General features: G+C 40.8%; 1 protein-coding gene across 4 annotated transcripts in view; it reads left to right on the forward strand.

Annotated features, from left to right (window-relative positions):
* Positions 1-15,634, forward strand: part of kiaa1549lb (KIAA1549-like b) — a 48,045-nt gene extending 32,411 nt beyond the window's left edge. Inside the window, exons 14-22 of one of the 4 annotated variants that reach the window (XM_017466783.3) lie at positions 415-545; positions 2,533-2,657; positions 3,522-3,754; positions 6,344-6,476; positions 8,837-9,214; positions 11,296-11,390; positions 11,520-11,644; positions 12,626-12,777; positions 13,628-14,327. In XM_017466783.3, coding sequence (XP_017322272.1) covers positions 415-545; positions 2,533-2,657; positions 3,522-3,754; positions 6,344-6,476; positions 8,837-9,214; positions 11,296-11,390; positions 11,520-11,644; positions 12,626-12,777; positions 13,628-13,879 — 1,624 coding nt within the window. In that variant the 3' untranslated portion in view covers positions 13,880-14,327. Of the gene's footprint in view, positions 1-414; positions 546-2,532; positions 2,658-3,487; positions 3,755-6,343; positions 6,477-8,836; positions 9,215-11,295; positions 11,391-11,519; positions 11,645-12,625; positions 12,778-13,627 lie in introns of those variants that run through there. The other 3 variants (XM_053677819.1, XM_017466784.3, XM_053677820.1) reach the window with 3 other exon arrangements.
* Positions 15,635-15,925: the final 291 nt, after the last annotated feature.

Raw genomic sequence — 15,925 nt, forward strand, 5'->3', positions numbered from 1 at the left:
ATGCATGTGTTTGGACCGGGGGAGGAAACCGGAGTACCCGGAGGAAACCCCCGCAGCACGGGGAGAACGTGCAAACTCCGCCCACACAGAGCCACGGTGGGACTCGAACCCCCGACCCTGGAGGCGTGAGGCGAACGTGCTAACTAAGCCACCGTGCGCCCGAGTTTGATTTTATTGAAAATAAATTTGAACACTAAGGGAAAGAAGTATTATTCGTAAGAGAAATTCATTAATTATTGCTTTTGTGTCCATTTAAATGTTGAATTTATCCTTGTCATGTAATTATTCCAATGCTGTTATAATCCTGACGTCGATCTGTGTGTGTGTTCAGTGAGAAAGCCCATGCACTGTAATGTACATGCTCAGCTCTCGCATGAACCTCCGCCGTCTTGTTGCTATGGTTTCTCCTCGCAGCAGGTTGCCAAGCGAGGACGGTTCTGCGGTCAGCGTCGAATCGGCGAGGCCCGTCTCAGTACGAGGCTCCACAGCCAAGAAAATCACGACACAGCAAAATCTCATGAAGGAGGAAAGTAAGAAGAGGACCGGTGAGAGAGAGAGAGAGCAATACACACACACACACACATACATACAATTGTATAGTATAGATAGTTGTGGAATCTGGAAATCTACAATCGTACTCAAAAGGAGGTCAGAGGTTAAAGATATCGTTATGAAGCTAAAACAGAAATCCAAAGGCATAAATAAACATATATATATATATATATATATATATATATATATATATATATATATATATATATATATATATATATGAGAAACTTTTGTGTTATAAAATTCCACAGTTCCAGCAGATTATGTTCTCACACTTTGTTGCTTAGCTCCGCCCCTCCACACCTTTATTTTGGACAAATTTTGTCTAAGCAACAAGCGGATGCTAACTAGACTGTAAAAAGGGCCGTATATATATGATATGCGAATAATCAACACACACAGGCGTCTCTCTGCACACACGAACACACCCTCTCAGAGAAAAACAGACGCTTCCCTCGCACATAATTATCTGTCATGTAGAGTTCTCCCTCATGCTGCGTTAGTATCGCAGGGAGTGTGTACAGCACATCGTCACAGCCATATGCTGCCTCGTGTTCCTCTGCTGACACAGACTGAGTTTGACCTTACAGATACAAAGGGAGAGGAACAGCTACTAGTGCATAAATAAATAAAGTGTCTTTCTTGTGTCATGTGGGCTTGATGCAGGAAGTTCATGTTAAGAAAAAGTCGTTAACGCTTTAATATACGGTCACTGGTGTATATCGTTTGTAAATAAACACACCACTGGACTGATCCCAAAATTGTGCCGGACCATCACCGAATGTTTTTATTTTTTTTTTCTCATCTCATTTTTCTTACATATTTCAGACGTCACAATGTCGACTACGTTTGATTCGTTTTCATTCATTTAGCGCAGTGTTGCATTAATAATTAATGCCAAAGTCGTAAACCAACTCCCGCCCGCTTTGTAGGGTGTGACATAAGGGCACTGTGTGTCCTACCTAGTGCCCTACATGAACAATAGAGCACCACGTGAGATTCAGCCTCACAGAAGAAGCATGAGTCTAGAGGTCGACCTATTGATCGGTTTTGCCAATTAATCATCACCAATAACCGATCGCCGGAACTTTCAGCTTTCGGCAAAAATCAACACCGATCGTTTTTCCCGGCTGCGTCCGTTGCGGAGGGGCTGAGAAGGGTCCGTCGTCTTTATACGGTACGAGAGTGACCTCTAGAGACGAAATTAAAACTCTGATCACTGACTAATTTTGTCGTGTCGTTTGAAGTGTTTTTTAATTATTGTTTTTTTTATTCATTTGGACATCACTGTTTTTATTGTTATTTGGAGTGTTACTTTTTTGGTTCGGTTCGGATGTGTATCTTTTATTTACTCTAATATTTAATAACAGTTAATATATATAAATATTTATTTCATTTAAAAAAAAAAAAGTACAGTACGTTTTCACGGTACAGTCAGTGCTGTTTATTTCTGTAATAAAGTTCGGCGATATTTCTCTTTGCGTGTTACGGTATGTTTTATAAACTATCGGCTGATTAATCGGTTATCAGCAGGTATGTACCGCGCAACTTTATCGTTATCGGTAGCATCCATTATCGCACAACCTCTACATGAGTCCTTGTATTTCACATGCTTTTTGAGAGCGCTGTCTATTAAATATACTGTTTAAACACCATGACATCTGAAAATATAAAACTCAGCACGAGGAGTTCAATTCTAGCAGCACACAATGAGGACAACCATCATAAACAGAGCTAAATAGAACTTTCTATGAGGTCCATAATTGATTAACACTAAGTAGGTTACTCATTCTGGTTTTGGTATCGATGTGTACAGAAAGAAAACGCAGCACTCGTACTCGGTCTGAAATAATGGTATTGATGCATTCCTAGTTTAGCCGATTAATGATCTGCACCATTTGTAGCTCAGAACACAGCTCTGCTGATGTAGCTACTGTGTGTGTGTGTGTGTGTGTGTGTGTGTGTGTGTGTGTTTGGCAGATCCGTATGACACCTCGTCAGGATCTCTTCAGCTCATCTCTGTAAAACCGATAGCAGCACCGCCGGCGTACTCGCAACCAGCGTCTTCCGACCGCAGTCAAGATTCAGCCGTCCTGAACGGCGAGGTACGCGGCTAAACACCGTTTCCAAAACTATTGGCACCCCGTGCAATGAAATTTTCTGACGAGACTTGATGACGTTCGTTGAGGATCTTGAGATCCTTCCTCCCTTTCAAGCTCCTGCATATTCACACGTCTGACCACAGCTTTAAATCACAAAAATGATTCCATCCTGTCGGGTTAGGTATACATTTAAGGTCATTGTCTTCTTGAAAGATCCATCTATGGCCAAGTCGTAACCTCATGGCAGATGCAGCCAGGTTTTTTTATTGGATAAAATGTCCCGGTACTTAGCAGAAGTCATGATGACGTCGCTCGAGTCTAGAAAATCCTCAAGTGATTTTAGAAGCTTAACCCTCTTTAGAATTTTAGCTCTATGACAAAAATCCAGCAAAGAACAGCATGACCAGAACGACACCAGGTCAGCTCTACCTGCAAGGTTTTGCTGGTTAAGCAGACCAACTGAACTTGTCCTAACCATCGCAAACCTTCTTGGACAAGCGTCAAATGATTTAATGGTTTAAACGTCTGTCCACCCACTGAACTCCAACACGGTGCTGTTGATTTGTCGATTCTGATTGGTCAGAATGTGTTGATTGATCGATTTTTAAAACAATAAACTGTACATATAATAGTAGTTTTATGCCCCGGATCCCATGCAGTGAAATAACGCACCAAATGCATACCTATTCTGGCCTCGTTTACTTAAATTAGCATTAAAAAAAAAAAAAAAAAATCCATGACACATTTCCCTCGAGTGTGTATAATTAGTCGACCCATGGGAAATCAAGACATGAGTGCTCCTCTTTCTTAATTCTTTTATTTTGTGCTTTCAGACAAACCACGTTCCCCTCCTCTGTCTCTCCTCAGGTGAATCTGGCTCTGAAGCAGAAGTCAGACATCGAGCATTACAGGAACAAGCTGAGGCTGAAAGCCAAGAGGAAAGGATACTACGACTTCCCGTCAGCCGAGGGCAAAACCAGCTCCAAGGCTTCGAGACACGCAAGCGAAAAAGCCGAACGCATCCCGGCTACCCGACCCCCCAGCAGAACGCCAGAGTACGACGACGACCGGAGCTCCACGTACGTCAAATCTCGCAGGAGGTTAGTGTGCGAACACGTCATCATTCTGTCGTGTATTTTAGAATGGAATGCTACTGGGATTGTCCAAGTATGTTATCTTATTGGTGTATATATATATATATGTATATAATTCAATTCTCACTGCTGCTTGAATAGTCTTACCTGGATACTGTCGATATGTACCAAAGAGCTGCTGCTGTAATCATAAACATGGCCATGTGCTCATCCCAGGACTCTTATTTACAATCTGCTCATAATGAACATCCTGTAAACACACCTGCTACTTCCTGTCTTTACTCTTCTACACCTGTATAGCTCTAATGATTTATAATCCCACTCTCTGGTGCCACCCAGAAGAACTGGGTTCAATTTTGAGTCTCAAAATTCCTTCCTCTCGTCACTGTCACCTCTTGCTTGGTCATCAGGGATCTAAGCTGGTTTTGACACTTGCCTTTTTTTTATTCGCTACAATCAGAGAGGTGTGAACGCTGTTTTCTATCCTGGAGAACATATCCCTGGTTACCGCAAATGCGACCGGCTGCGTACCGACCATGCGATTGTGTCTGCAGTACTTTTGTGACGCCTGGGAAGGTGTTATCGTGGATACCGATATATATATATATATATAAAACTAGACTTTCACAGGACCAGAGCGCTGTAATTAGTTCAGATTTCCAGGGCGAGCGCTCGCACTGTGAGCGTCATGGAAAAACGCACTTCTCATGAAAGCCTGTCTGGGTAAAAATCTTCTTTTATGCGAGGTCAGCTCCATGTTTGAAGGAATTCCCGCACGACGGCATGCCACGCATCCAAAAGAGCACTGACGTATGGAGACGTAAAGTGAAAGTATGGAATCGGGTTCGGAAAGAATTCTTCTATATGAAAGCAAACCTGAAATTATGAGCCCCCCCCCAGTGAAGCCCAGAATACGTTGACTTGAGTATTTGGACCAAATGTCAAAAAACGTCCTAACTCTACATCCAGGGTGGCATGGTGGTACAGTTGGTAGCGTTGCTACGTCACGGCTCCAGGGTCCCTGGTTCGATCCTGAGCTTATGTTACTGTCTGTGTGGATTTTCCAACGGTCTCCATCTCCTTGTGACATTTCTGTGGGAAATTAGCATCTGCACCTTTCACATACGAATTTTTTTATGTGATGAGGTGACTCTGGATGTCCCAAAAGCCTGTAGACTTGGCCAGACTGGTGCCGCCGATTCATCTCGGCTACAACTGAGGTAGAAATGTGTACCGTAACCCCAGCATAGTCGTACGATTCAGATGTTCCTCAGATGCTACAGGTATCAAGTACTACTTTCATCTCGTCCGTTATGATCCAGACAGTCCCGTCCTACAAATAAACAGCCGTCAATTCTCAAATTAAACACGCGACTTTTAAGCATCGGCTTTGGTGGCCGAGGGGCTCGAAATCGTGTCTGCCGATTTAGGCAAATCCTCGTATCAAGCTGCAAACCACAAGTGGTCCTACACAAGCAGTCTCTCTCTCACTACAGCCAATTACTGACGATTACACACTGAGCCCAAGAGTTTATCCCAAGGCCCAGTGTTTCTTAAACCCAATTAAACCAAGCTTTTCTTTTCATTTATTTCTTACTTTATTTCTTACCAATGCAAGGACATCTGGGTCAACTAATGGCTCTGGTCGCAGCCGACTGGAGGATATCTGATCCAGCTGGCGACGTGACGCCAGGCTTTTTTAGCCTCCTTTGGCTAATTTCATGCTCGTGTGCGATTGTGTAATGGTGTGATGGGAAGATCTATGCTTCGTGCACATACATACGCTGATGATGCAGTCAATCGGTTTTGCATATAGAAGGGAAATGAAGTGAACTGCAAGCTGGTCAGAACTGGAAAAGCGCCAAAGCACTCAGTCTGGATTAATGTGTTAAGTTTCACCTTTACTGACAGTCTGAAATCCCTGAACGGAAATCAAGCAGTTAGTTCTAGTGCTTTGTAGTGGCAGGCTTCACGAAATCGGTGCACACGTTGTCAGTCTCGTGCGTAACTTTATAATCCTCAGCCTGATATTTCCAGACTGACTTCTTACAGAAAGATGTAGTTAGTGCACTTGGCTATATAATGTGTTGTCTTTGTTTAAAAACTCATTCAGACCCCCACTGTGACGGCACACGGTGTTGTGCTGGTATAGGAAAATAATCAACAGTAGAGTGGTGTGATGAAGCGCGGCTACTGTGACCATTCCCAAGTCGACTATTTTCCCGGAGCGTTTTATTCCTCTTATACCACAGCAAGTTGCCAACGTTTATCATTTCGATTCATTAAAGAATGACACGCTGTACTTTTTAAAAAATACATTTACACTTCCGTTTGATCTCGGGAACGTCTGTGAAACCGCAAAGGGTAAACTCGTGTGTCCTGAAGATGTCGGAAAGGTTACAGCTTTATATCTGACTCTGACACTGGAGACTCCTTCCATACCGTAAATGTTCGATCTTAAGCTCATAGAAAGCTTCACCGTATCAGCGACTTTTTAAAAATCTGTTCACGTGGAGCGTACGAGAGTGAGTGAATGTCTGTTAAAGTCTAGGATGAGAATGATATGTCGGTGATGTCTGCGTGTATTCATTGCAGACACTCTGAGGTAAAATATCCCGAGTATCGGAGCAGACAATCTTTAAACAGCCCGAGTCCTGGGGGAACCGAGATGGACCTGCTGGTGATGAGAGAACGTCCCCGGAAAGGCATCCGCAACAGCGGCTACGACGTGAGTAATGCTAATCTGCTAATCGGCACTGTCTGTTGCATGGTTTTGGTTCTTGTAAGTCGTGCTGCTGTTTTGGCGTTTTAGTGAGAGAAGATCAGACTATAAGATGTATAGGAGAGGAGGGAGTTTGATATTTTATATCTGTTTGATGGAAGTAGTGGGTTTAAAAAAAAAAAAGAAAAAAGACCCAAACACTCTTTGATTATAAACATAATCAGCATTGGCGAGGAGTTAATTATCAGTTAAAAAATAAACTCAATCGGAGTAGAACCTGACCCTGAATCCACACTGAAAACATCACGTAAACATCACACCAAGGCCTCAGTCAGTCCGCACCCGACGTGTCTGAGCCGCATTTCTGTACACGCTACTTGCAAGAGAAAGAGCAACGGTACGCTTGGATCTGGATTAAACTTTTTTTGAGGAATTGGATTTACATTTCCGGAGTTTTTTTTTTTTTGAGAGAGAGATCTAGAGCTAGAGCAGAATCCCCAGCTGACAGCCACGCCCCCATCCCAGCCCCGCCCCGCCCCTAAGGAGATTGTGATTGTTGTTGCCAAAAATGCTTAATTTTGCTGCATTTTCCCGCACAATTTGGGATGCAATTTGCGAGTTTTTATGTTTTTTTTTTTTTTTTAAATTGCAATTGCAGGAAATTCTTTCTCAGTGATGTTTGTTGGTAAATGAGACATTTCAGCCGTACTCATGTCCGGCGCATGTGAATCGTAGAGGGCTTTGTCTGAATGCGCATTGTGATGATGTCACATCGTGCCTCTTGGCCCAAATCTACATAAAATCTTGCAGGGACTGACTATGGTGCATGGGTACTTAAACAGTTTTGACAAAATGTCCTAAAGAGGTCGCTAATACAACCGACTGGATGTAAAGTCTCGCCTCTAAATTAAAAAAATAACTGTTTCTGCAGAAGATCAGGAGATCTAGACGTCTGTAGCCAGCTGTAATTGAAAACGTGACATGAGACAATAGGACAGTGAATATATATTAATTAAGCGATATAAGCGATATATTTCTTTCCTCATGTTGGTGTAAAATGAATATCGCAGTGTACAAACATTTTGCTAAGCAGCTTCAGATTGCACAATCGTGACATCTTTGTAGACTGTAGATGATTTATTATTATTATTTTTTTTAAAAAAAGTGCAAAGTGTACAGAAAGTATGGTGGGAGGAAACGTCAACGGGACGCTAGCTGCGTGAAAATAAGAGCTCTTTGGTAGCTGGATTTGGCAGCTCTCAAACTAGGCTTATTGAAATAATGATTAAACATTAAACACTTAATATCTCCCAAAACAAAATTCAGCTACTCATACCTGATAACTGAATGCTGGGGTGAAATAAAACATCTACACGTACGCGGTCGGGGGGAAAGATGGCATCCCTGATCGAAACGCTTGTTCAAATGGAACTGAGCAGAGTCTTGACGCGATGCGTCCGAGGAGGACTCTTAATTCGACTCTTAATAAAATGGCTGTCTTTTGCAACAGGACTCTTGTCACCCCTGTAATATCTGTTTCACTGCTGCAATATCCAGTAAAACACGTTGCAGCTGGATCTCCTGATCAGAGTAAGAGAATCCATCTGAGATTACTGCAGAACCTCGAGTCAAGCACAACCTGATTTACGAGCCCCAGCGTGCGGTGCTCCCGATTTCCTTTGACATGAGAAAGAGGGAGGAAGGGAAGGGGAAAGATGGAGGACTGAGGCAGATAAATGCAGAGAGAGATTTCACCACACACGCACACACACACACATACACACACACACCTGCAGTAGACTGCAGATGGGCTTCGTTTTTCATTACTGCACTAACTCAGCGTTTACGAGCTCAGCCCCGGCTATTAATCAGAGGAGGCGGAGCCGAGGCAAGTGATAAATAAACACAGGTCTCTCAATGCTGTTTAAGCAACAGCAGCAAAATGCACAGATCTCGAACACCAGCTCGGTGTGCATTCGTTAGGGCACGTTATTATAAACACAGACAGATTATTAATGAAAAGCATTTAATAATGAATGTAACTAGCAGCAGTGGCACCTGTTATAAATGAGCTACCAGAGCTAATACACCTTTCAACGATTAAACACATCAATATAAGGTTTCGCTTTTTGCAGATTATGTGCCGTTAACACAGGTCTTAAACTGGATTATTTTTAAACTGTTTGCAAGGAACTAATGCTTAAGGAGAACAGGTGGATTATGGATTTATGCTGTAGTGTTACCAGTCCCAGCTTTAATGACTCTTCTAGGAGAAAAGTAATTGTAATGAAGGCTTCATGGCTGACATGAAAGTAGCTGAATCTGCTCTTGTTATGTACCGCGTGTTCGTATTGCTCGTGTCTCAGACGGAGCCTGAACTCATCGAGGAGACCGATGTGGATGGTTTGGCTGCTCGCCGTCATTACGGCTATGGGCGGCAGGTCAAAGGTCACTCGGAGACGTCCACACTGAGCTCACAGCCCTCTATAGATGAAGTGCGTCAGCAGATGCATTTGCTGTTAGAAGAAGCCTTCAGCCTGGCTTCTGTAGGTCATACCTCATCCAGCAGAAGGCACCACTACAACCAGCAGCACCAGGCGATTAGCCCTTACAGCCCCGGGCCTTCTATTCCCTACACCGAGGGGCCAACTAGTGCACCTGACACCATGAACCACGTCCAAGGTGGACTGCAGTGGGTACCAGCCTATGGCCATGACCTCTATCAGTGCAGCCTGGGCAAGCCGGTAAGCTTTTAAATGACCCACAAGCTACATCCTCAGCGACCCAAGGCCTTTCAGATCAACGAAATCAATTTAGTGTACAGCATAACCAGCATGCTACGCATTACATCATCACCAAAACCCTCTTAATACATTACATCATCACCGAACCCTCCGAATACATTACATCATCTCCAAAACCCTCTTAATACATTACATCATCACCAAACCCTCCGAATACATTACATCATCACCAAAACCCCCCTAATACATTACATCATCACCAAACCCTCCGAATACATTACATCATCACCAAAACCCTCTTAATACATTACATCATCTCCAAAACCCTCTTAATACATTACATCATCTCCAAAACCCTCTTAATACATTACATCATCTCCAAAACCCTCTTAATACATTACATCATCACAAAAACCCTCTTAATACATTACATCATCACCCAAACCCTCCCAATACATTACATCATCACCAAACCCTCAGAATACATTACATTGTCACCAAAACCCTCTTAATACATTACATCATCACGAAAACCCTCCTAATACATCACCACGAAAACCCTCCCAATACATTACATCATCACAAAAACCCTCCTAATACATTACATCATCACCCAAACCCTCTTAATACATTACATCATCACCAAAACCCTCTTAATACATTACATCATCACCAAACCCTCAGAATACATTACATTGTCACCAAAACCCTCTTAATACATTACATCATCACGAAAACCCTCCTAATACATCACCACGAAAACCCTCCCAATACATTACATCATCACAAAATCCCTCCTAATACATTACATCATCACAAAAACCCTCCTAATACATTACATCATCACCAAAACCCTCCCAATACATTACATCATCACCAAAACCCTCCCAATACATTACATCATCACAAAAACCCTCCTAATACATTACATCATCACAAAACCCTCCCAATACATTACATCATCACCAAAACCCTCCCAATACATTACATCATCACCAAAACCCTCCCAATACATTACATCATCACCAAAACCCTCCCAATACATTACATCATCACAAAACCCTCCCAATACATTACATCACCACAAAACCCTCCCAATACATTACATCACCACAAAACCCTCCCAATACATTACATCATCACCAAAACCCTCCCAATACATTACATCACCACAAAAACCCTCCTAATACATTACATCATCGCAAAAACCCTCCCAATACATTACATCACCACAAAACCCTCCCAATACATTACATCATCACCAAAACCCTCCTAATACATTACATCACCACAAAAACCCTCCCAATACATTACATCATAACAAAAACCCTCCTAATACATTACATCATCACCAAAACCCTCCTAATACATTACATCACCACAAAAACCCTCCCAATACATTACATCATAACAAAAACCCTCCTAATACATTACATCATCACAAAACCCCTCCCAATACATTACATCATCACCAAAACCCTCCCAATACATTGCATCATCACCAAAACCCCCCTAATACATTACATCATCACAAAAACCCTCCCAATACATTACATCATCACAAAAACCCTCCCAATACATTACATCATCACAAAACCCTCCCAATACATTACATCATCACCAAAACCCTCCCAATACATTACATCATCACCAAAACCCTCCCAATACATTACATCATCACCAAAACCCTCCCAATACATTACATCATCACCAAAACCCTCCCAATACATTACATCATCACAAAAAACCCCCCTAATACATTACATCATCACAAAAACCCTCTTTATACATTATATCACAGAACCCCCCCCCCACCCCCAAAACATTACATCATCAACTAAACCCTTCCCAATAGATTATGCTGTACCCATTTGACTGCTAGTTTAAATGCATGTGATTAATATCTAATCAGAATCCAAACCAGACACAAGACATGTAAAAGGTGTAAACTAGCTTACACACACACACACACACACACACACACGTGCTCTTATATCCGCACTAGACTGGTTTCAGCAAGGTGTTTGTTAGTTATCTGTATGTCTGTATCTAGTGGTGCTGATGTTCACTGCCCTGTTCAGACCTTCAGGTTTACTCAGCTGCCAGAGATGGTCACGGACTCTCCTCCTCCTGTCCCTCCTAGAACAGGCCCAGCGCCCAGGAGCTCACTGCGGAGGTGCGAGCATCAAGTCGAATGCTAAATTCACAGACTGTCAGTGTGGATGTGTAGAAGCTCAAAGATTTCTGTTGCTACTCTGCCATCTAGTGGTGAATACAAGTCAATGCATGTTGTAAATTTCCTCAGGTCTTCCTCGGATCTCGGCCCAAAAGCTCACAGCTCTGAATCATCGCTGCCAGACATGCCGAGTCAGCAGGGCAGCAGAGGGCCACTCCCACCTGTCACCACCGAGCCTGTACCCAACCACTCAGGTGTGTGTGTGTGTGTGTGTGTGTGTGTGTGTGTGTGTGATATACACACACATCACCTGTCTGAATGCTAATGTTTATGTATTCTTTACTACATAAATCTGAAGAGTTCTCTCTTTATGTCCTTTCATTTATATCACATTCTTGATTTTTTTTTATTTTTTTATTTTTTTAAAAAAGTAACAGCATGATTAAAGCACTTAAACTTAAACAAACCTAAATGTCCTGAACATTCAATTTAAGATTACAAAGATAAATGTGTAACATGAATTAATCTGGAATTGCTAAGAGTTAAGAAGATAAAATATGTTACCGTGTTGTATACAGTAATGTACACGAAATGTTCTAACATTAATGCAAGCTCTTTATAGCTGATTATTATGAATAATAATAATAATAATAATAATAATAATAATAATAATAATAATAAGCGAGCAATATGTACATTTACAGTAGACTATTATACTATGGGTTAGTAAGTGGAAACAAAGAATAAACAAATAATTACAGGAGAGAAAAGTGAGAGAGAAATGTTTATTATTATTATTATTATTATTATTATTATTATTATTATTATTATTATCTTTAAACCTGCCAACTCACTCATTGTTCTGAGGACAATAAGTAAGTAATTATTATGTACAGCAATACTGTATATAAAATTTCAATATATACATTCTTATAGACTATTAAAGCCACTCCTAAGAAAGAAAATAACAAAATGTAGTACAATAAAGATGGAGTACATGCCCACGTAAACAACAACAACAAAAAATACAAAAAAAAACAACAATCTGACTAAAACAGAAATGAGTACACAGGAAAATAAAATAGAAATAAATAAGATAACACATGGGCGATAAAACCCCCCAATACAGCCGGGAGGAAAATTCTAGCGTATGGAAGGACCCGAGTGTCAGAAACGACACGTGACAGGTGATGAGTTATTAACAGTGCTGAAATGCCATTTGACGTGTCTCACAGGAAACCCGATGACTGCTGTGTACGCCATCCCAGCCAGCAGGCCAGGCTACCCCGGCTACTTCATCTCCACTCCTCCTTCGTCCTATCACAGTCCCTCGTGGATGTCGTATCCCCCAGAGCCCGAGGACGTGTCCCAATCGTGGACCGATTCCGTAAGAGACTCTTTCACACCCCTACGGTCTCACGTGGAAAAGTCCTGACACATAACTGAGCTGTAATCCTCGCTGTGGTGTTCAGAGCATTACGTAAATCCTTCATGACACCTAGCACAAACAATTATGTAACAATTATATTATTATATATTTACAGTTATATAATATAACATGACTCTAGAATAGAGTGATATGATGATGATATAATACTGAGATTGTGATCAATTATATCACAATACATTTTTCTGAGGTATTGTTATATCTTTTTATAACTTTTATTTATTTTTATTTTTTTAAAGGCGCCTGATTATTATTATTATTATTATTATTATTATTATTATTATTATTTTTAAATGCTCCTCTTTTCCTACTGTTATATTGCCCATCCCTACACCAGAAGTGCTCCGAGCTCCACAGTCAGTGGACATGGAAGGAATAAGGAATACATCACATGGAAACATGCTGCTGTAGGAAAATAATCAACGTGTGATGAAGCAGATTTATCCAGTTTCTTTATTCCTCTTACACCACAGCAATTTGACGACAACGACATTTAAAAAATGTATTAAACAGCAATACGTTGTAGCTTTTGTACGTTTATAGTTACATTTAATGTAACGTAGTGTAAGTCATATTTAATGTTATTTCTTATGTTCGAGCAGCTATAAACGGTCATTCCTTCACTCTTTTTTTTCCTCTCTTAAAATTAATGACAAAATCAACAACAACAAAAAAACGCCGCTTTTGTCAGGTTACAGAGAAACTGCGAAGAAGCGTAAACTCCTCTGTCGGAAACATTTTAAGAAAGTTCGATGTGAAAACTTTGCTAAAGCGACGATTTGCGTTTCAGGTTCCGTTGCCAGGATACGCAGAAGCTTTTCCGAACCCGCGTTACCCTCGAGGAAGTCCTTTCCCGTGGAACCCCAGCCAGGCGGTGTCTCCTCCTCAGGTGGAACCCGATCAGCCGTTCTCTCTGTCTGCCGAACCCGTGGACGTGATCACCCCCATCACGCTCTCCACCTCGGCTCTGGTCCAGGCTATCCGCGACGAGGTCGCCAAGCTGGCCAAAAAGCAAGCGGACATGTTTGAGTTCCAGGTCTAGAGCTCCCCCTGCAGAACTGGAACACAAACTGCACTCTGGAGCTCTGGAGCTCTGGAGCTCTCTTCCTGCTGACTTTTGGTTACAGTCACGCTCCTGAATTTTACTGGAAACTTCCATTCCTTAAAGGAACTTAAAGGTGTATGTGTTTTATGAAAAGCCTGCGTGTTTATACAGCTTTGTCTCTTTTCCTACACCGGCGTTATATTTTAGCATCAAGTAAAGCTTTTGGATAAAAGATAAAAGATATCAAATCCATCGCTACTTTCATATTTAACTCTAACTGCAGACAAACAGGAATGATGAATGACGACGGTTATGAAAAAATCTTGAACATTAAAGTTTTTTTGTTTGTTTGTTCGTTTCCACCATGCACAACTCCATCCATAACTGCGTACTCGGGTGTGATACATGTAGGGAATAAACTACCGGCATGGTGTGATGAAGCGGAGTTACTGTTATCCAGTTAATTATTTGGTTTTTTTTTTGTTTGTTTTTTTTATTCCTCACTGTGATTTGCCAACAATTTTACAATTTCCGTTCTGGAATGTCGGAGAAACGAGTGAGTTCCTGTTCTCACTTATACGTTATAGCAGCTATAAACACTCATTCCCTCACCATCCCTCTCTTTATTCCCTCTCTTAAAGTTAATAAGACAAAAAACCCCACACATACAGCATCGTCACCTTACCGAAAAAGCGTAAACGGCTTTACTTTTGACTCCGAGTCTCCAAGCACCGACACTGGAGACTCCTTCCATGAATGTTAAATGAATGTCTCCGTTCAGAAAACATCACCGTATGAACAGCGTCCGCCGTACGAGTCTCCGTGAGTGAGCTGTTACTATAGAAACGGTGACGTATTAGAACGAGCGCGTTATATTAATATAAACCTGCGCTACTCTCAAAGCTGCTGTTAGAGAAAATTAATCAACACCTTCTGACCAATCACCATCCAGAATTCAGCAGCGCTGGGATGTATTTGTGTTTATGCATATAATATTGTGACATGCTCTTTATAGCTGATTATTATGAATGACAACAACAATAATAATAATAATAATAAGCGAGCAATATGTAAATTTACAGTGGACTATTAAACTATAGGTTAGGAAGTGGAAACAAAGAATAAACAAATAATTAAAGGAGAGAAAAGTGAGAGAGAAATATTATTATTATTATTATTATTATTATTATTATTATCATCATCTTTTAATATGAGCACTTGGCCAGTGATTATTCTGTTAAAGAAAAAAAAAAAACTAACTAAAAAAGCACCATTTTACAGAATAATTAGCGGTAATGGTGTAATAATTGCTGCTCCTTTTTACATTTTTATTTTCTATGCTTTTCTGACACCTTTATTTTTTTTTTTCTCACAATTTCTGTATTTGGAAACAGGAACTCAATCATAAACGGTGTGTAATAATATTTTTTTCTTATCCACCTCTTAAAAAAAAACAAAAAAAAAAAACCTACGAGACGGTTGTCCTCTTCTCATTTTATTTTCTTTCATTGATCCATTAATGTGGATTTATCCTTATGTTCATTTTTCTTTATCTTTGAAGAGCTTCAGCGCCAAAACCAAAACATGTTATTGGAAGTAACTTTAAATATTGTACCCGACTGAAACCGGGACGTTTTTCTTTGCATTAAAAAAAAAAAAAAAAAGGACTTAAATTACAGTCGAATAAACACGGGACGGAACATTCATGCTGTTTCCATGGGAAGAAGAAATAAAATTGTGGATGGAATTGTGGATGTCTCTGCGAATGAGTCTGAATGAATCAATCTCTTGATCTACGGTTGAGTGCAAAAGTTAGTGTACCCCTACTTAAAAAAAATGATTTAATGCAAGTGAGGGAACACTACACTACACACGTTCACTCTTTATTACAATCAGTAAAATGGTAAAAGGTGTACGTTAGATCTCCGACTGCAAACGTTAACACCCCTACTCTGGGGGAAAAACTAAATAAAATCATTAGACTTGATTTGCGAGTTAGATTATACACACATTCCATCAATATTATCGATCTGTCCATCCAAT

This window comes from Ictalurus punctatus, chromosome 4, assembly GCF_001660625.3.
Source record: "Ictalurus punctatus breed USDA103 chromosome 4, Coco_2.0, whole genome shotgun sequence".
NCBI lineage: Eukaryota > Metazoa > Chordata > Actinopteri > Siluriformes > Ictaluridae > Ictalurus > Ictalurus punctatus.